This window comes from Lampetra fluviatilis, chromosome 8 (genome assembly GCF_964198595.1).
Source record: "Lampetra fluviatilis chromosome 8, kcLamFluv1.1, whole genome shotgun sequence".
NCBI classification, from domain to species: Eukaryota; Metazoa; Chordata; class Hyperoartia; order Petromyzontiformes; family Petromyzontidae; genus Lampetra; species Lampetra fluviatilis.
Window position 1 is genome coordinate 13,510,567 of NC_136282.1, and position 22,640 is coordinate 13,533,206.

General features: G+C 51.4%; 1 protein-coding gene across 1 annotated transcript; it reads left to right on the forward strand.

The window, feature by feature from the left end:
• The first annotated feature begins 7,914 nt into the window (after positions 1 to 7,914).
• On the forward strand, positions 7,915 to 18,652 carry LOC144933911 (muscarinic acetylcholine receptor M4-like). The gene is made up of 2 exons (XM_078859211.1): positions 7,915 to 8,721; positions 11,754 to 18,652. Exon 2 carries the CDS (start codon positions 11,822 to 11,824, stop codon positions 13,472 to 13,474), a length of 1,653 nt encoding a protein of 550 aa, XP_078715337.1. The 5' UTR covers positions 7,915 to 8,721; positions 11,754 to 11,821; the 3' UTR covers positions 13,475 to 18,652.
• Positions 18,653 to 22,640: the final 3,988 nt, after the last annotated feature.

Genomic DNA, 22,640 nt, shown 5'->3' on the forward strand with positions numbered 1-22,640 from the left:
ACGCGCGCTACCCCCGGGAGCATTTAGGCAAAAGCGCCGCACTTTTGTTTATAACGCGAGCTGCCCCAGCTTTGATGTTGAACCGAATTAGCACGGACGCGTCCAAGGGGTCTGGGCAGCAGGGCGCCCCTAATGCGAAGTGGCACGAGGCTGCGTCTGGGAGAGCTGTCCATGGTATCAGCAGCGCTGTCCACTCTGGAACACGCAGAGAGAGAGAGAAGACGACTCGGAGGCACGAGGAGAGGAACCACAGACGAATGGGGGAGGTAATAGCCGGCGCTAAATCTACCCCTCCACTCTTGCCTCTCTCAAGCTCTGCGGTCCTTAATATGTTAAGATGTTTTCAGTTAATTTGAGTGTGTACACATGGGAGAAAAAACAGAGCACCCAGATCAAAGACACCAGTGCGAGGGGGGCAACGCACTATCCCCGTACAGATGTAAATTAGTCCACTTGCTGTACTGCATTCTGCTGGCGAGCCAAGGTATGGTACTTCGATGCCCCTGGGAATGGGAGTTTCACAAGGACATGCGTGCGTGATCCACCAACTCTAGCCTCCGCCCGTGCAGAATTACAGGCCAAGTGCATAGCCACCACCGGCCGACACGTGTCTATGCTTCCTCGAACGGTGGCTTCACTTGGAGTGAGTGGGTTTCTGAGCCGTCCGGCACTATTTGGCGTTTCGGTAAATGAAAACAAACAGTTAAAAGCCACGGTCACATCGCTGGTGACGTCAGTGGGTCGGCATTACAGTAACACGAAGACGTACGTCAATGGGTCAATGCCATTCAGTGTCTTCAATTCCTCACGCGACGCGGTTGTTTATGTTCCGATCGTCTCCGTTTGCCGTTTGTTTTTATTTAGGGGTTTTTCTTATTTATTGGTGACTCCAGGTCACCCTCGCATGCGAGACTATCCTGGTGTCTTGTTTCTTAAACCGTCGTGGTTAAACAAAACAAGCGTTCGTTTTAAAACGTGCTTGCCCCACAACGTTAAAGCGTTAAATTCTCACGAGTTGAAAGTTATAAACCGTTGTCGCACATCCCGGGATATCTGCAATATTTAAAAAAAATATATATTTTGGGTTGCGCATTTATTCAACCAGCGCCGCCCATGTGCGTATAGCTACAAAATAAGAGCCGATGTTACTGGGCTGCTTCTTAAGTTGAAGGAAGGAATGGCTAGGCCGCGAGGTCATGCCCCCCCCCTCCCCAATCAACCCCCACGTGACAAAAATCAATCGCGCGTACCGTGTGGAGAGCGCATTATTGTCTGCCGATGGAAATAAACAAATGCATCTAAATGATAGCGCATTAAATTGTACGCAACAACAACCGATGATAACCACGTCCGCTTCCCCCCTCCCGCCCCCCGTCATCCCAGGAGGGCGCCAGATAAAAGCGCTCATTCCGGAGTCTTTGTCTTTCAATCGAGGATCGGGCAGCTCAATAACCGCGGGAGTGTGGCCGTGGGCGCGCGTCATCCGCGCCTGGCCAATGGACGAAGATTCCTCTGTTGGATCGGGTTCCGGCGATTAGAGACAATCACAACCACCGCCCCCCCCCCCTCAGGACGATAGAAAACCAATGTGCGCGTGTGCCTCTAACCCCTTTCGCCTCGTGTAACCCGCATAGCTTGCGCACACGCGGTAGTCGAGTGACCCTACACGGAAATAAAATTAAAAAAATAGCTCTCGCGGACGTTATTTATGGGACCGCCGCGGTGGCGAGATGTTAACTACCTTGCCTGGTATGCAAGAGGTCGTGGGTTCGAATCCGACCCCTAACGCCTGCTGTACATTTGGAGTTTGCATGTTCTCTCTTCCCGTGGTCACGTGGATTTTTCTCCGGGTCCTCCGGTTTAGAAACATGCATTTTTCAGTATTTGGCTATATAATTTTCCAAATGATAAACCACTTCCGTTGAGCTATCATTTGTGGCCAGGTCGTTTCTGAAAAAAAACCCAGCTATATAGCTTAGTGGGCCTTAAAAATCTCAGTTTAAAAATTGTATTCGAATGTATGTGTCATCTCCTCCTCCCTTTGTACATAACACTCATCTTGAGAACAGCTCGTCCTCAATGTCTGCCTGGCAGCACCAGGGGCGCGCTTAAACATTCGTCGGTCACTTCGTACGATTTCGCACACACCTCTTGAATGCAGATATTCTACAAACATTCAACCGATACGAGACTCTTGTTTGATGCAAACGACTCTGAAGACATCAATGAGGTTTATTCAATGCCGCGTTAAATATAAAATAAACAAAAGTAATAACATTTAAAGTCCATCAGTACCCTATAAGCCGACTGGAAAGTAAACAAACGACACGATACTGCAAGATCGTACCTTTAACACCACAATGTGTTTAACAAGTCACACCTTGCTGATGAGCATTGTCGAAGTTGACGCCAGTGCATTGCTTGCCTGCTCAAAAAACAAACGATGCTACAAATATTTCTCCAAAAGCCCCCCCCCCCCCACACACACGTGTCATTGTATGTAATCATGGTGAAGAACCTTTGCCATCCGAGAAATTGCCCATCACACATTAACCATCGCAACGGCGCATAAAGACATTCTTACTTCAACATCAGGACAGCATTCGACGACACGAGGATATTAAACGCGGGATGGCGATTTCCCAAAAAAAATCGGACGGAAAGGAATCATTCGCCAATCATGTGGAAAGGCCCCCCCAAGAGGTGACACACCAACTCAAACCATCCAATCACCCCCCCTAGCTCATGATCTACCACCAACTCTAACAAACTAGACACTTCAATTATCCCTAACCCTAAAACAAAGTAGTCAATTGGTCCCGAGCACTGGCCCTACCTTTTAGCCATACTAATCTAGTCAACCGGCCACCAGCACTACTAATCCTACCTTCTACCCATAACAAACTAGCCTGCCTAACACTATAGTCTTGCTCTGGATCGAAACAATGTCACTAACCTACCCCAAACAATAAAAAAATAGGTTAACTGTTAACCCTAACAATCTTGACGATCATTATGTTACACCAACTGTGCTCACTGACCCTACACCGACACCAATTCATGCATCTGGCTCTTCACCACGCTTCCCTTTCACTCTTTTGTGTATCCCTGGAAGATGTCTCAGTGGCAGAGGAAGGGGGACGTCATTAATTGCTAAAGGGAGTTGATCCGTTCAGGGGGTGGTTTTCTTTTGATGCGACTCCACGCGGAGATTTACACTTGAAGGACCTTCAAAAACAGGTGTGACCACTTTTTTCCCCCCCATTAGATTTGTATTTTTTTTTGGTGGCGAAGAGGTTAATAATTTAGCGGGCAATGACGGAAACCATCCGCGCCTTGGCAGAGTAAGAAGCGTGCACGCGAGACGTAATTTCGGGCGAGCGAACAAAAGATAATTCCAGAAGCATCAATTATGACGCATTGCATGTATGGCATTGATCTATCCGCAATTACCGATTGAAGCGGAGTGAATGTGAACGGTAAATTCGGAGGAACAAAATGGCAGCCACGGTATACATTTGCGAAGCTTCAATCCAGGGAGGTATTATACCGTGCATGTCCTCGCCAGAGATGCTTTAGCATTAATACAAATATATTAACGAACTTTAACAAAACTAGCCACCCAAACCAGCTGGCTCAGGCCCCCCCCGAGCACACAAACCTGACCTCTGACCCTAGTTTGCCCCTCGGTATCGCCAATGTCAGGCCTCCTTTATCCACTTGTTGTTTGCGTTTTCACTTTAAATTTTTAACCCCTGGAGATTTGAGCCTCAACATATATTTTTGACGGGAAGCTCCTGCAAACCGGGATGACGTTTGGCCAATTACACCTCACGAGTCGCTGGCACGCGAGAGGAAACTGGAGTGCGCAGATAAAACGGACGCATGTGACATGATGACACTGAGAGGAGGTCCCTACAGAGTCACTCCAAAAGGCACGCCAAATACAATCTATATTCATGTGGACTGAACTCAGTGCTGTGCTGCGATGTCCTGTCCACCTCGTGGCCTGCAGTAGTCTTTCCGAGAGGTACCAGCCACCCTGCCGCCCAATAAAAAGACAAAGATTCCCCGTATAGCCTTAACAGACTTCAGAAGCACGTGCTGTTAGAGCGAGCACCCACGAAGGCACAAGATGTGGTGGTGGGTGACCAGCACCAAACCCGGCCGTCTTTGTCGACCTAGCAGCAATGATTACGCACTGCACCAGGTGCTCATTTGAGACGGAGTCGACCTTGATGAGACCCAAGACTGGCTTAGATATTCATCGCTGGTGTTGGCCGTGAGCAGGAATCGAACACGTGGTCGCCTGGTTCGTAGCGCAGCGCGCTAAACCGCTGCACGAGCGCCCCGCGAACACCACCAGCAAGTTACACATTCCATTATACACGACCCAGAATTATCGAGCTTGTTTGAATAGATTGCGCCAAGATGTCAATGATTGTGAAACAGGTAGGACCTGTTAGTATTCCCCGCGACTGGATACTGTTTCACGGCTGAATGACTGCACCAGTGTTTGTTTTCATAGCAACATCTGTCAATTGTGAAAGTTTAATGTTTCCCGAGGGCTTCCTGGCAAGAGCTCAGGAGCCAATAGCTTTGTTTGACAAAGTCGCCGCGACTCGCTACGCACGGCGATGCCTGCTCCTCCTCCTCGCCTCTTGGCAGCAACTTCGTGAGAATTAATCGTACGCAAAATCGAGGCGAAAACAATCAATACTCCTACTACTAATACCGTTGCCAGTGATGCGTTCGTGGCAAGCGTTTGTGCGCAATGAAGCCGTTCCAACCAAGCCACAAGGCCGAAATGGGGCAGTTAAAGTACATTAGCATATTCTCCGGCTTATGAAGGACACCTTCTTTGTTCCTATAAAAAACGACATTGGACGGTGAGTCTCATAATCCTGTGACCAGGTCATTATAATTTTATTGACACCGGGCGCAACTTTTTTTGTTTGGGGGTAGGGGTGCGTCCTTACTTTCTGCACCGTCGTATAAAAATCAGGAAAATACGGTACTTCATAACAACAAAACCACGTGCACACTTCTTGCTCGACCCACTGCTGGATTATTAAGACCATACTTCACCACGTTTGGCGCGTGCGGGTTGAAGTGGGCACGGGATCCCAGCGCGTATTCAAATAATGCACTCGCACCGCTGATGTCAGCCGTGGCCCCGAAATCGAACTCCTCTAGTCGCCGTGTTCACAACGTACGACTCGCCCAATAGCGCACAGCAATAATAGAGTCGTGAACACAACACAATTACAACATCCACTGGCCAATCTATCCCAAGAGACCGGCCTAGCCGCAACGTTTTTGGTCATACGGATTGTTTGAGTCTACTTCACCACGCTGGTCATGTCGGGTTGGTTAAGGGGGAAAAGGTTGGGATGGTGGTGGAAGAGATTTGGGGAGAGGGTGAAGAGGGGGGCGCGCTAGGTCCGCTACAGATATTACTCGCCACTGATGAGAGCCGTGGCTTTGGAAGCAAACTATGTTGCGGGGTTCATAGCGCAGTCCTCAAACCCCCATACTCTGCCTCACCACTCCACCGGGCTAAATTTACACAGCGTGCCAATAAACCAAAATGCCCCATCTCCTGCACGTTGCATAACGGAATTCTGCCGCGGACAGCGAGCAATTTAGTGGCGCAATCTTTTCCGAAATGTCATCTTCTCGTGCTGCGAGGCAATTATCTGGCACGCGCGTGTCCCCGCGGGGTGCGTCTCGCGAGGTGGAGCTGACGTTTCGGGGCGAGCTCCGCGGATTCTTTGCCATACGGTGAAGAAGGAGGAGGGGGGAGGGTGTGTGTGTGGAGAGGGGGAGCTCTGATGGCCGGAGCACGGAGCGGAATTGAATGCAGAGCGACACTCATGATCCCTGTAGTAAATAATAATGACGATAACGTCGTGGTATTTATAGGGTTCATGAAGCCATCGGTGGCGCGGTTCGATCCCCCCCATCGACCGATGGCAGTGGTTGAATCAATGGCGTTGGCAGGATTCTTAAATCCTGCCAAGGCTCGTATCCACCCACAGCAGTGTACATAGGTACCTCGTGACAGGTAATTAAATCGGCAGGTCACGTCCGGTGGGGGTAAAATGCGGGTAACTCCCACCCCTTCCAAGAAGTACTGGCCATCGTGAAGGAGTCGGCCAAAATAGGTGTATGTTGAACTTCTTTCGCACCGTATGAGGCCAACCGTGTTAATCGGAGGTACGGGGGGGGGGAGAACTAAACGCAAAAAGCTGTTCTAAAGAAATGCGTTTGTCAATCTAGACGATGATTTTAAAGTGTACAGCTCCGGTGGCTTCCTAATATGGGAAGGAAGAGCGTTCCAGACGTCCAGAGAAGGTGTCATCCGAAATCGTGCAATGGTCAGCCAACAGCCACCGCCGCTGCTGCCAGCATGATCCGAGTTGGCGTGATGGTCCAAGCTCCTCGTCGACACGTCAAAGTAGGTCGGCGAGGTTTGCTCCCGCTCACCTCCAACTATCATCCATCGACGAGTCGATTGTTACCCTCACACGCGAGCTGCGCAGTCAACCCGGGGCCGCACAGATCGATGACTCGGCTTGCGTTAACAATGACTCCATGGGCATCGCTATAACCTCCCCCACCCCGCCCCTGAGGGGATAACGGGAACGACATGAATTGAACAAGAGCGAACGATACAAAACGAAAGCGTGCGAGTTAGTCAAAAACAATCTATTAATTAGATCGTGACAATACAAAAAATTATAATACATCACGACGTTTCGATCGCAATTTCAAGCGGTCGTCTTCAGGCGGAAAAAATAATCCATCAGGTCCACTGCTGAGGGCAACCGCTTGTGTTGCGATCGAAACGTCGTGATCTATTTTTTTCTACCTACGCGACTTTACCGAATGAACCAAAGAGTATGGATTCCTGCAGTCACGAAAGCTTCAAATCAAGATTCGTGACGATACAATTAATCGAATCGTGTTGGTGCGATTGAGAATCGTTAGCTACTGGATTCCCCCTCCCCCCCGCCTCAAATGGTATCGGCATACAGTCCAATGCATCCAAAAATCACTCCGATTGTTCAAACTGTTCTACAATTGTCTCGGAACATAGACACGATAGTCCACATGAGGCAATTATCGAGTCGGCGCTATATATATATGTGTGTGTGTTTACATGTGCCGAGATCTCTGGTGGATGAGACGCAATCCCTGCTCAGCCAGAGCCTTCGTGACCATTCAGAACGGTTGTTACATCGCCACGGCGTGTGGAGGGGGGGGGGGGGGTCAGCGACCCCCGCTGTGGGACGACGGGCGAGCAGAAGCGAGTGTGGCGAGCCCAGCGTGGAGGAGCGATACGGCGTGTGGCGATGTGGGCGAGCAGAAGCGAGGGAACGGAGATGTGTGATCAGAGAGACGAGGACGATGATGACGAGAGGCAAGGATGAGGAGAGAGACCGGGAAATGATGCGAGGGCTATCAGAGACGGGTGACGAGACGAGCGTGGAGGAGCGATATGAAGGTGTGCAGAATTTGGCGACGGAACGGAGATGGGTAATCAGAAAGACGAAGCGGGCGGGGAGGGGGGGTTGAGAGAAATCGTGGTGCAGCAGAGACGAGGAGGAGGAGAGACGGAGGGAGGGAAACACGGGTGAAGAGAGACGGGCAAAATGAGACCGGGAGGTTAGAAGAGACGGGTGAACGGGGAAGATCAAGGATAACCCCACGGAGAGCAGCTCAATTGAAATGGTGGACCGTGTCGCTGTGATAACGTTGGTAATAGAGGCGGGGGGGGGGGGGCAGCAGACTGTTGACTGGGGGGAGGGGGGGAGGGGGGATAACGGACAGAGGGAGGGAGAGACGAGTGGGTGGGAAGTTAGGAGAGGGGTTGATGGTGGGGGGGGGGGGTCTTGTCGAGGTGTCGTGATGGTGGTGGTAGTGGACGGGGTGGGGAGCTCGCGAGGGAGAGGAGAGAGGGTGACGCGTGGTGGTAGTTCTCTCGTTCCTCTGGCTCGTAGCTACCACTCCATTGGCTCGGTGGCTCCGTGACGCGACAGCGTGGCTCTTATTTTTATCCAGAGAGCACCGCTTGTGCATTTCCACACCACACACGCGCACATGCTCGGGTAGCGGTCGAGCGCTCCCCCTCGCCGCAGCCACAACTCCGCCGCTAACGAAGCTTCACGGGCAGCACGTATCACCGATCCCTCTCTCGCTTATAACCAGACGCGCTCACACACACACACATGTCACTGCCGCCGCTTAATAGATTTGCGCACGACCTTCCCTTCATAGCCGTCCTCTCCAGCCACCGCGATGCGCAAGCCCTGGCTGCCAGATGCTGTCGCGTCAAGCCTTGAAGGAAAGGGATAATTAATAAGACGGTTTTCCCCGATGCCACGTGGAGGACTCGCGCGCTGCCCACGTGCCACCCAGATGCCGTGAGCCGCGGCGGCGACGCGAGGCGGCGCACGGGATGGGCTGCGCTTGGGTCAAACAGCGACGTTAAAGACCGCGGCAGCGGCGGCGCTCTGCGTCCCATCGTCGTGGCTGCGCGTTGGAGGGAGCTCTACATAGGAGCGAGCACGAAGAGAGACAGAAAAGCATCGTAGAGACACGGAGAGGAGGAGGAGGAGGGAGGGGAGGAGCAGGAGGAGGGCACTGGGGGAGCGCCATCCGACATCGCGTTCGTCCCATCATCGCCACCTGTCGCGTCGGACGAAGCGCAGCGAGGTGAGTCCATCGTTTTCAAGGTCGGAATTTGCCGGGCACCGGTGATCAAATTAATAAATTAATTACTTCGTCGATCCGAGGTGAGCAACTTTGCAACGCCGCGGATCGCGCTTACTGCGCCGGTAACACCTGTTGTCGTGAGCGTAGTGAGTGCGCTCCTCGATCGATCGCTCTCTCTCTCTCTCTCTGCACTACGCGTTCCGACAAATCGAGGGCGATTTCAAATTTCGGACAGAGTTGAATCGCAGTTTATCTACGCACCGATATTTCTCGTCGAACGCAAATACATTAAAAACGCGAAAATGCCGTGGGTACGAGCTCGAGATGAGCGTAGCTCGTAAGCGCGTAAATCACTGCCCTTTGTTCATCCACTACTGGGACCTGAACGAAGCTCACCTACCCACAACGCTGTGTGGGTCATGGGTGCTGTATAACCATACTTCACCACTCTGGTCAGTGCGGGTGGGTAGTGAAAGGTTTTAAGTAACCAGAACCGATTTAGATATCACTCCGAACCGGTTGTGGACCGCCCGCCACGAAAATTACGCGTGGCCGGAAATTGAACTCTGCGAACCGGGTTCATTACGCAGCATCCATCGCGCGCTCCCTCTCTCTCCGACCAGCGAGCCACGAATAACGATTAATCAACCACCACGCTGCACATTAATACACCGGCTTTATAGGATCGGAGACGTTAATGTGTTCACAGAAGCGCACAATCCTCACAACCGACAAGCAATGTTCCGTCTACCGCCGATGTTCTTGGCGCATGGGGACGCGCGCATTTACGTGCGTGTGGAGCGGTCGTGTAGCGGTGATCGCTTCTGCGCTATGAACCCAGCGACCCGAGTTCGATTCCCGCTCATGGCCAGCAAACACCAGGTGACGATTATTTGATCCGATCCTCGGCTTCCCCCTATATCGAATCGGCCTCGAATGAGTCCCTGGTGCGGTGGTGTAAACATCGCAACGAGGGAGACGAAGGCGGCCGGGCGTGGGGCTGGCCACTCGCCGCCTCTTCGTGTGCCGTGCCGGCCTTCATTAGGTGCTACTCGCTAACAGCGCTTGCCACAAAATAAGCAACGTCTGTGAGGCTATACGGGGGAGGGGGTTTTTGTTTTGTGTGGCGGGAGACTCGGAGCAGCAGCTACCAAGGTCGAGCCGGACCTGGGTAGACCCCCGCATGGAGATCTGGGTGGGACCTCTCTCTGCGCGGGGGTAGGTGGGATAGGTGGGATGGGTGGGTGGATCACATTGGCTATTGATCGATGGTGACTTGCAAAGTGTGTGAGGGTCTGTACATTAGGGTGATTAACGACTTTCCCCCTCCCCTCCCCCCCAGCTCGTTAATGCCTCGCCACGAGGAGAAACCGATTTGCTGTAAGCAGCGTCGATCTAACGGGAGCACGAGATCGATACTATTGCGCATTCATCAAATGTAAGCAACTGAAGAGAACGTGTCAATTATCGAAGGAGGCGTTTCATGGAAATATAAAGTACCGTTCTGTAGTTGTTTGCTCATTGTTTAGGCGGAAACCGTCGTGAATGGTAACAGTACGTCGCTGTCTAAAGTGGTAATTGCTAATATGATGATGGTGATGTGCAGCTCCTTTAAGTCAATCTGCTGGGCGAATGCCCTCCCCACACCGTGTTAGTCGTGGAGTGGTGTGTGGTGGGAGCGTAGGAGATGGTTCGATCATACTTCACCACGGTGGTCAGTGCGTGGTTGAGAAAGGTGGGGGGGGGGGGGGTGACCCACAACAAGACGTGTTTAGATATCACTGGAGACTTGACGATAGCCGTGGTCGGGAATCGAACTCGCGCGTGACCGGCTTCATTGGGCGCATTAACGCCGATTGCTGCGCCACCGTTACAACCACCCCCCCCCCGTTCAATATGCAGGCTCGGATCAATTGTATTAATATATTATTTCACCTATTTATAATACGGGTAATTAAAAAAAATCCGTGATACCCGAGCATTCTTGAAGTTTTCTGTCAGTATAAAAAAGACAAGATTTGAGTTAGGGCCGTCGTGCTGTGGATTAGGGACATAGTTTGTGCACAGTGACATTCACGTTCCCGGGAACGGCATCAATGGCAAGGGGCATCTTAAGAAGTTTTTTTCTGGGACCCTCCCCATTGTGGGACCCCCCCCCACCACCTCCCACTGTCCCCCCCCACCACCTCCCACTGCCCCCCACCCCCACCCTCCCAATCACCACCCACCCAACCTTCTCCCCCCCAGGTCGTTTCGGCGCTAAAACGAGTACTTGGTGCGCGCGTGTGAACATCACAAAAGCAGCCGCCGACCGTTGCACCAGCCACACCACCTTCTCGCGCGGAGTGCTGGCGTTTGTTTAACGAGTGTGTTTTGCAAACGGCAGTCTACTGTATACGTTTAAACACGGCATCTCGTGTGTGCGTGCGTATGCGCCTGTGAGAATCTAAATAAATCTGCAAATGTGCGTGTCACTGTCGCTGTGTGAATGTGCATCTTTGAATTGTATGCATGTGTCGCTCTATCGGTCTGCGTATCTGTACGTGTGCGAGCGCGTGCGTGCGTATGTGTGTCTGGGGAGCGGTAGTGTAGTGGTTAGCGCACTGCGCTACTAACTAGGCGACCCGGGTGCGATGTCCGCTCAGTCAACATCAGTGCCGCATATCTAAACCGGAGCTGGGCCTCCCCTAGATTAACTCAGCCCGAAATGACTACGTGGTGTGGTTTGTAAGCGCCAGCACTGGGAAGACAAAGGCGACAAGGTGTAGTATTTAGCCACACCATCCCCTCGTGGGCTGTGCTGGACAAAATTAGTGTTCGCGAACAGCACGTGCCCCAACAGTCTGTTCAAGCTATCGTGGGGATGTTCGTCTTTGTTTTGTGTGTGTGTGTATTTGTATATCTGAATGTGCTCGTGCGCGCGCGCGTGTGTGTCCACGTGTGTGCTCGCTAACATCACTTGCCCCGGCATTCCGTTAAAGGCCAAACCGGGAGATCTTTGTCCTTGCTGTCATTTGTACTGGCTTGCCTAGGGTCATCGGAGTCCATTGTACTCAACCCACGGCGCTTGCCCGGGGCTCAAAGGAGCTCTGCCAGCACCATGGACAGCGACGCGCTCCACAACGCATCGGACGCGAATTCGACCAACGCGACCTCGCCGAACGGCGACGCCGCCTACAGCAGCAGCAGCAGCAACTTCAACAAGACCGTGGAGGAGGTGCTCATCGCCATAGTGGCCGGCTCGCTGAGCCTCGTCACGGTGGTGGGCAACATCCTGGTGATGCTCTCCATCAAGGTGAACAGGCAGCTCAAGACGGTCAACAATTACTTCCTCTTCAGCCTGGCATGCGCGGACTTTTTCATCGGCGCGTTTTCCATGAACCTCTACACCATGTACATCATCGTGGGCGAGTGGCCGCTCGGCGCGGTCGTGTGCGACCTGTGGCTCGCTCTGGATTACGTGGTGAGCAACGCGTCCGTCATGAACCTGCTCATCATCAGCTTCGACCGCTACTTCTGCGTGACCAAACCATTGTCATACCCGGCCAGGAGGACGACAAAAATGGCCGGGCTCATGATCGCCGCGGCGTGGATCCTCTCGTTCATCCTGTGGGCGCCGGCTATTCTGTTCTGGCAGTTCATCGTGGGCAAGAGGACGGTGCCGGAGAAGGAGTGCTCCATTCAGTTCCTCTCGAACCCCGTGGTGACCTTTGGCACGGCCATCGCGGCCTTCTACCTGCCCGTGGTCATCATGACAGTGCTGTACATCCACATCTCGTACGCTAGCAAGAGCCGCGTGAGGAGGGAGCACAAGAGAGAGAACAAGAAAGAGCGGCAGCCCAGGTTCGCCATCTTCACCAAGTGCAGGTTGTTCCGCAAAAGCAACGGCGAGCCCACCGCCACTGCCAACGCCGCTAACGTCGCTAACGTCGCCGCAGCCGCCGCCGCCGCCGCCGCCACCGCAGCCGCGATGAACAACGCCAGCAGCGTCCGTGCCGAGCAGGGGAAGTTCAAGAACGGGACGGTCGAGTGCAACAACGAGGGCGACAAGGGCGCGGAGTTGGAGAAGGACCTCTCCAACGAGTCGACGTCCCTGAGCGTCGTGCCCTCTCACCACAAGGACGAGCTGGGGAACGATGTGCAGCAGCAGCAGCAGCAGCCCAACTGCAGCGGCGCAAAGCCGCTCAGAAAGCCATCTCCGTCGAAGGCGACCAAAGTAAAAGTCGTCACGAAAGCAGAGGGTGCCGACGGCTGCTCCACGCAGGTGCAGCTGGTGCAAGCCGACGGCGTTGGAGGAGAAGGAGGCGGCAGTGGCAGCGCAGGAGACGGCGATTCGAAGGCGGCCGAAGAGGCCGCCAAGTCCGCCGAGAGCAAACAGAAGGTGACGGTGGCGGCCGCAGCGGCGGCGGCGGCTGCGGCGGCGCCGCCCGTGGCGAGGAAGTTCGCCAACATCGCCAGGAGTCAGGTGCGCAAGCGGAGGCAGGCGGCGGCGCGCGAGAAGAAGGTGACGCGGACCATCTTCGCCATCCTGCTGGCCTTCATCATCACGTGGACGCCCTACAACGTGATGGTGCTCATAAACACGTTCTGCGGCTCGTGCGTGCCCAACACCGTCTGGATAATCGGCTACTGGTTGTGCTACATCAACAGCACCATCAACCCGGCGTGCTACGCGCTCTGCAACGCCACTTTCAAGAAGACGTTCAAGCACCTGTTGCTGTGTCAGTACAAAAACATCGGGCAGGCCAGATGAGGAGGGGGGGACGCGAGGATCGCTGGCGAGAGATTCAATCTGGAGCGAGGCCCCCCCCCCCCCCCCCCATCTCTCTCCTTCTCTCTTTCTCTCCTTACCCAATCCCCCTCTCCCCTTTCGTATCATGCCGCAAGTGTTGCTCATATTCGAAAACATATCAAGAGCGCTTCAGTATCTCGTGTGTGTGGGTGGTGTTACCGGTACTAAAAAAAAAAAGAAAAAAGGCAGATTTTTTTCTACGTAGGGCAAGTCGGAGAGAAACAAAAAATAATTGACGTGCAATATATATCACGCGAAGTGTGTGCGCGCGGCAGGAAAAAAAAACTATCTATTTTTGTTCATATCAAAAGATTCCTCAGCTGAACGTGCAATCAAGTGTATCACACTTGGTGATGTGTTTAATTACAAGGCGTTTATATATTTAAATATCTATAGAGTGCTTACGTTATATATTTCAACAAGGAACTGTTGACGTGGATGGGCAGGGACGGCTATTCGTTAAAACGGTCAGACACGATTGCTCGTTTCAGTTCGAGTGCATCATCATCACCATGCTCCACATTCACGTGCATCCTTACAAAACGTAAACAGAAAATCAACTCTCAACTGCATCAACTGATGATAGTCTACCATGCATTACGTGCTCGCGAAGACGAAACAAAAAAAGCATAGAGCTCCTGTCTTACGAGACGCATGCTGGCTAGCGAGCACCTATGAAGGCCGGCACGGTACACGAGGGGGTGGGTGACCAAGACACACACCAACACACAACACCGTGCGCGCGTCTGATCTGTTATTTTGGAGGAATAGCAACCGTCACACCGCCTTCGAGATTTATTAGGCAAACGCTCAAGAACACAAATTAGCCCAACAGAGGTTCGGTGTTTATTTTTTGTTGCGAGTGGCAAGGCTCATTAGCTCTCTCGTCTCCCAATCCTAGGTTTTGTGGGGCCACCGCAACGCTCCCACGAGGCTGTCGCGACGAGGAGCATCGCCATTAAACAACCCAAGCCCGAGATTGGCCTTGCGTCGTTGCATCTTTGAAGAGACGGCGTTCCAGCGTCTCGATGCATAGCGCGCAATATCAAGGCTCCCCCCCTCTCCCCCACGCCACCCCCCCTTCCCCCCACGCCAGTGATGGTAGCGTCAAAGGAGGTCATTACCTTGCGACTGCGTCACGCAATCGAATTTTTAGGCCAAAAATTGCCACAATTACTTCGGAAGAATTCCCCCCCCCCAGTCCCCGGCCACCGGCAAATTGCACGGGGCCTCATTGACACGGAGCCGAAGCGGCCTCCACACACTCCCAGCGGGGGGCGAGCCGGGGTGGACGGATAGCGGCGGCGACGTCGTCTTTGTCTAGCCGCTGGCGCCCCGTGCAGGCATTGCTCAGGCAATACCCCCCCCACCCACGATACGGTCACCTCAATCAGTGTAAGAGGAGGTCCATCCACTCACGAAGACAAAGATCCCCCGTATAGCCTGAACAGACTGTGGGGGCAAGCGCAGTTAGAGTAGCACGAGGGGGTGGGTGGCCAGCAACCACGCCCGGCCGTCTTCGTCTCCCCAGGTGGCGATGTTTAAAGCAACGCAGCAGGTACTCGTTTGAGGCCGAGTCGACCTAGGGGAGGCCCGGGACCGGTTCAGATAATCGTCACTAGTGTTGGCCGTGAGTGGGAATCAAACGTGTGTCCCCAGATTTGTCACGCAGCGTGCTAGCTGCTGCACTACCGCTCCTCAGATAAAACACACGGATGCTGCGGCGTATACACCGCTCCAAATCATGGTACACCTACAATCCTACTCGACACTGGCCAGCGATGCGAGGCAGTGCGCGCGCTTGCTTCCGAAATCAATTGCGGATTCAAAACACCGAGGCAGTCCAGCAACTTTGCCAGCATCCACCATCAACAAACCTCATCCCAACGCGAATCCGTAGGAGATCGCTCACGGCACAATACCCCCAAAGAGAGAGAGAGAGAGGCTCTCGATTCCCGCATGAAAGCTCTCAACAGTTGGCTGTCAAACCGCTGCAGTCGGAAAGGGTCCCCGTGGCAAGTCCCCCGTTGGCCACAAAACACTCACGGGGCGTGCTGAAAGTGAAGAATCGAAAATGTGTAAAACTCAAATTGTGGCGCAGACCCCGGGGCGGGTGGGGGGGGCTGCGTGTTCTGAATCTGGCCCGAGATTGAAACCAATGTCATCTCTACGTGTCCCGCAGTCGGGAGAAAAACGAAAAAAAGAAATGGGCATTGTTTCTTTTCGACCAGGAAATAAAATGTTGTTGTAATTCCTCCCGAAGCAATTATCGTAGGAAGTAGACGACTCGCACAGAGCGAGGCACGCGGGTGGGGGGGGGTCATCGGGCCATGACGTCATAGCATATCACGCTTGCGCTTACCGAAGATTGCGGTTTATTCCAAAGGACGCGTGGTCATTGCGATGGATGTCGCACCGTGGGTCAAACCAGTGGCTATCGTGGCAGCAGCAGCAGCAGCAGCAAACACAACTTTGGCGCGTTACAGGTATGTACAGGGGGACATGCCGCGTGGCCGCTTCGCACAGAATTACGGGGGTTTCGGAGTCTCCGAAATGTTCTCGTCTCCAAAAAGGCGCCATCCTAAGCGGACTCGGGGGGGGGGGGGGGGTGGGCTGTAGGTGTTCAGAGTTGCTCCCTGCCACCTGAGTGGTCCCCTCATTCCTCGGCTCTCAATGCCTCCGCCTCCCCCCACGCTTCAGTCTTCCTTTGTCGATCAGACGCAGATTTACCGCATCTACAATTTGCATCTCAGTGCATATTATTTGGATGTTGACCGTCTTTCGCACCGTACGTCGCCAAGCGTGCTAATTCGGAGGTGGAAGGAGAGCGGGAGAGAGAGAGAGAGAGAATCGTGGGAAGGAATGTGAAAAATCATGAGGTAGGTGTGAGAATGTGTGACCGAGATCATCTTGATAAATCATGACGTCATCACCAGCAATGATCAATCCACTGCTAGACGGAGCCTCCGCCCTCCCCCAAGCCGTCCCTATTTTTGCACATCGCGTGTTGCAACAATCCCACATCAGCACGAGCCGACTTCATCACTCCATCTCCTCTAGACCGCACCCGCACCCTTCCATTCCGTGGCCGACACTCCGTCGATATTCTTGGACCCATCAATCATCATCCCTTCCATCGATCATCAGTGTGCTGCGGCGGCGAGATAACTACCTCGCCTGGAATTACAGGAGGTCGTGGGTTCGATCCCTACCCCGACGCCTGCATATTTGGAGTTTGCATGTTCTCCCCGTGGTCGCGTGGATTTTTCTCCGGGTCCTCTGGGTTTTCCCCTCCACGTTTTAGAAACACGCGTTTAGTGTATTTGGCTGATATAAATTTCCACGTAATTATAAGCCCCCTTCGTTGAGCTCTCATTTGTGGCTATGTCGCTTCTGAAAAACAGCTATATAGCTCAGTGGACCTTACCTGGTAAAATAAAAAGTTGAGTTGAGTTAACAGTTCTAGCGGTGCGTCTGGCAGAAGCCCGCTTACATTAGATGCTATCAAAAATAAAATAGACACTCGGCTTCTAGACAAAACAGACTTTTTCACGTTATAAAACGTGGGGACAGGAATGGATTCTATCTCGACTTGCAAATCAGATCCTACAGTAACCACATTATTATCTTTAGGGTTTACCGCTTGGAAATCAATCGATATTCATGAGCCTCGATTTATTTTTAGATATATATTTCCCTCCTCAAAAGCCTTGCGACTTAACCCCAACCACAGCATATAGCCACCCAACCACAATACACGTAGCCTCGTGTCGTTCCTACCTCTGCCATAGCTGTGGCACATTCCTCGTAGCCCTGGTGTTGATTAATTCTATAATTGAGTTTTCCTCGGCCGACTTTTTCAGAAATCTGTCCATTACAGTTGGAGCTGAATTGGAGGTACGTTCCGTCTCAGCTCCCTGGTGTATGCATTTATTCTTAGAAGAATGCAGTCGTTTCTCAAACCAGACGCATTGAAACCACCAGTCACTCACTCTTCACCCAGCACACTTTCTTTTGCTTTGTATGAGAAAAAGGTTATCGCGCAGACACACACACACAGAAAAATAGGCACTATTTAACAAGGCGTATAGAGTGATATAGATGCAAAGACAAAGATCCCCCGTATAGCCTTTAGCAGTCTGTTGGGGCAAGTGCTGTATGAGAATTCCTATGAAGGGCGGCACGGCACACGAAGGGGGTGGGTGACCAGCACCACGCCCGGTAATTTGTCTCTCATTTGCTGGTGTTTACACACCGCACCAGGTACTCATTTGACGCCGAGTCGACCTAGAGGAGGCCCAGGACCGGTTCAGATAATCGTCACCGGTGTTGATAGTGAGCGGGAATCAAACTTGGGTCCCTGGGTTCGTAACGCAGCTTGCTACCCGCTACACTACCACTCCCCATGCAGACACACACACACACAAACTCCTACACAGATGACGGACATCTAGCTCTGCCAGTATACAATACAAAAGTAGCGTAACACGTGCAAGACGAAACCGATCCACAACACACACAGTATTTGTAATGCACATAGATTGACCTATTTGGTGAGTAAAACTTTTAAAAGGGGATGTTCATTCGATGCTGACCGCAAGGAAAGTTTTGGGCGCTCACCTTGAATGTATCGTAACACTATGGTCGTGAACCCACCTTTATATTACCTCCACCCCACAGTATTTACCATCACAGAGCTTGCAATACAGTGATCTCGTCACGAGCCCCCTTAACATTGGGATCGTCTATAATTTCCTGTATCAAAATCGCTATCGGAGACTTTCTTCGAGTGTTTTGGCCATGCGCGCGTTACACAGCGGAGGAGGAGGCGGCAGCGGCGTTTGTCCCGCTGGGCAATGAACTTCGAGGAGCGGGGGGGGAGAGAAGACGACGCAGGAGGAGGAGGAGGCCGACTACAAAACTTTGATTTAACCCCCCACCTTGAATATCGTGGATTAAAAAAAAGGCTTTTGCAAGGGACTTGTATCCCCATTACCTTTTGCCTGTGGCTTTGCACACGTTTTCCGTGACCACGAGACTATAGCCCGTCCGAGTTGTGTGTATTATGCCATGTGAAATATTTTGCAATAGTACAATGTTATTATATATATAAAGAGTTAATAAAACGATACAACTGTATTATATATATACACACATTAATACACACACACACACACACTGAACGCATTGTCATCGAGTGGAATTTCAGAGAGTGCAGGCGGGTTCACCTACACACTGGTTTAAAGGCGATGGCCAATGAAGATGTGCGGGAGATGGGGGGGGGGTTGAAGAGGGGGGACCCCCCACCCCCACCCAATTAATTCCTTGCAACAATTCCTTGCCCGTGAAATCCGCGCCACTGTTTGCCGCTCGCACTCGAACCTGTAAGGGTGTGTTGTAGACGTTGAGACTGCAAACAACAAGTCATCTCCTCCCCCTTAGGTTGGAGCATTTCACCACGCCTGATGATGATGATGAATGGCGAGGCGTCAATCCTTTAAAAAACTGTAATCATAATTTACGTAAATTGTGTTAATCTATTGTTGGATGAAGGCCTCTACCACACACACACCTCGAAGATCAATGATGTTTAGTTTGACCATACTTCACCACGCTGGTGCGTGCGGGTTGGTTAAGCGTAACGGCGAAAGGTGGGGGTAGGGGGGGGTAAGACCGGTTCAAGTATCACTCGGCAGTCACGTTAGCCGTGACTGGGAATTGAACTCAGATATAAATGGGTTAATACAGCAGCACGAGATTCACTGCAGTGACCTCTCCCGACCCCCTACCCCCCTCAACCCCCCGCCTTCCGCACACAAAACCATCACCCAACGTTGAGTTGTTCTTGCGAGTCCCTACATAATCACTCATTGTCAAATCATTTCTGGATAAAGGCATCTTTCTCCCATGCGATGCATTACATACTGCGCTCCTGACCCATTCTTATGTATACACCAAACGATCAAGGCTGAACATACGAATGCATTTGCGAACCTTCTCGAGCAATGCAGACGAATTGAAATTGTCTACACACCGTTGAGATGTATACATACACACACAGTATTTGGAAATGTTCCAGATAATTCAGCTGATAAAACACACACACACGCACGTGCGCGCTCACCTGATCCACGCCTCGCCAAATCCGGTATTAAACATTACATGCTATATTTGTAGACTGTTGAAAATCTATTACGAGGTTGAATATACAGGTCGCAAGAAAAATAAATTGAGACCCTCCATCGTGTGAAGCTCATTGCGACCGAATATACAGTGGTGTAATGTTCTTTTAAATCACCATTTAAAATGTACCGGCCTTTGCAAATCCACTGCTGAATTAAGGCTTCTGACCATGTGTTGATCATGTGGGTTTGTCCATACTTCACCACGCTGATCAGAGCGGATTATTTTGGAAGGCAGTGCCCAGGACTGGTTCAGATATCGCTCGCCAATGATGTCAACAGTGAATGAAACTCGCATGTGCCCGATTCATAGCGTAGGGACAACTATGTTGAACTTCTTTCGCACCGTACATAGCCAACCGTGTTAATCAGAGGTACAGAGAAAAGGACAATAAACTAAACACAAAACGCAGTTCTAAAGAAATTAGTTTTCAATCTCGATTTAAAAAGTGCATGGCTGCAGCGGCTAATATTGGAAAAGCGTTCCAGACGGCCGCAGAGGCGCATCCGAAAGCACGCGATGCAGTTGACCCTCTTTGCTCGATGGAAAGCTAAAAGCCGCTGCTGCTGCGATTATGACCCTATAGCCACTGCTGCCAGCACTCTGCCCCGCATCATTGACATTGTTGGGAATGTATTCGTTGAGAAAAGCCTCAATGAGTCTCAAGACGCCGCATGACGAGATACTGAACACGGGTCATCGATGTGAGACGGCGTGTGCCCTCGTCAACTTAGAAAAGCAAACTCCTTCAATACCGTCATGCGAATTTGTTTTTATTCTGAGACTCCTTTCCGTATCCAAATACATCCAAACTGTTTGTTAGCTTTTATGAGCAAATGCCCCACGGCATTAAATAAAACTGGAACACGAGAGCATGTTTTTTTATCAAGCATATCCGACTCGTGCTCATGAGCCCCAGGAGAGCGAAACTGCTCGAGAGCGTTTCGCGCGAGTGACCAAATGCTGCGGTCACTAGCGCTAAAAAAATAATCCACGTCGACGCTTGGCGAGGTTTTATCATAGAACGACAAAACACGTCCCAGATGGGGGAGTCTAGGCGGGCATGGGAAGGCGGTTGTGTGATAGGAATGTCTTTAAATTAAGTGCCGGAACTATTAATCTTCAGCTTTTAATTAGACAAATGAATAAAGTATAATGTGGTTCGGGTGTACCAGTCTACCTCTCATGAATATATGCATGCACAAGGTTTATTTATAATATAACCAGGTTAGCCAAGACATTTGAGATGGGGAGGGTCTTCATCCAGCAGTTGATCGACCATGGCTGATGATTAATTTAGTCAGGGCTTTGAGGCTTTCATCCAGCAGTTGATTTGACCATCTTTGATGATGATGATGATGGGGTGAATAATATCCATGGCTTGAGGAGACCTTCATACAGCGGTGGGTTAATCATGGTTAAAAGATGATAATATTAATGAGAGTACAGGAGACAAACCCGTCTCTGTTGCACTGCGAGGAAGACTTCAAATTAAAATTTGAAACTGAAAGTGCACGAGCCATTTTTTTTTCTCATTAAAAAAAAAACTCACAAGTCTCTCTCCTTCACCTGCACTGTTTCGTTGCAAACTCACTCCCATTGTCCTATCAGTTCATGAATATAGTCAAGGTAACATCTCCGCCGTGGCTCGAGGACATTCATCCAGCAGTGGATTGACCATGGCTGCTACCGATGGAGTACCTCCGGTCGGCCGTTGTGCTTCGAGTCCTGTTCGTACGGAGAGGCAGCCGACCAGATCACATTTCAAGTTATCGTATTCTCCGGAAAGGAAGACGCACCCCAAACGCAAGCCCAGCGTCAATAAAGTTATACAAATCTTGGTCTCGCACACAGACAAAGATCCCCCGTATAGCCTTTAACAGACTGTTGGGTCAAGTGCTCTTAACGAGCACCTATCAAAGGCCGGCACGGCACACGAGAAGATGGGTGGCCAGCACCACGCCCGGCGGCCTTTGTCTCCCTCGTGACTATGTTTACACATCGCACCCAGGTGCTCATTTGAGGCTGAACCGACCTTGGGGGAAGTGCAGGACCGGTTCAGATAATCGTCGCTGGTATTACCTGTGAGCACACACACGTGTATCGAATTGTACCAAGATGCATCCCCATCGTCGTATAATCCGAAAGAATACGGAACATTATCTTCTCCAGGCCCATTCACCAAAATCTTCCATAAAGAAACGCGTTTGTGAAAACGGCGCAGATCACGTATAAACCAATTGCAGTTTGTGTACCGTTTTTGCCTTATTAATTTGTACAGAGCAGTGGTTCTTAACCATCACAGCAGCCTTGCATCCCTTTGGTTTTCAATCGTTAAAACATGTATAATGTAAAGAACTACAAAAGGGTTTGATGAAACAGCGTAGTTGTGCTTGCGTGCCCGTGCTTAATGCGTTTCGACGATTTACCTTTAAAAATAAAATCTGGCCATGTCTCACACCCCCAGAAAGGACATTTTGCACTCTGAGGGGTTGCGGTCACCACAAGTTAAGAAGAACCACTAAAAGTCGCAAATGAGCAGACAGTTGTGCTCGAGATGGAGATTCGGTTTTGTTTTTCCACAGCGAGAGAAACAGCTTCTTAAAAAACACAAATCAAACAGGACCGAACGATTTGTTTCAAACCGCAAGAGCCCTCACAGCCGAATTTACCAAAACATCAATAATAACAACAATAGATCTACATCTACAGCCCTTTCGTCAATCCACTGCTGGGTGAAGGCCCTCCCCCACGCTGTGCGGCTGTGGGGGGGGGGGTCATCGGTCCAAACCCCACCGTGCTGGTCTGGTTGAAGGTGGCGGGGGGGGCATAGAAGCTGAAGCATAGTACAGTGCAACAATGGATTCTGCTGCACTACTGCTAACAACGTAGCCACGCACTGGCTGCTTTATGCGTGGCGATCACCCATCAAAGCATTATCCAG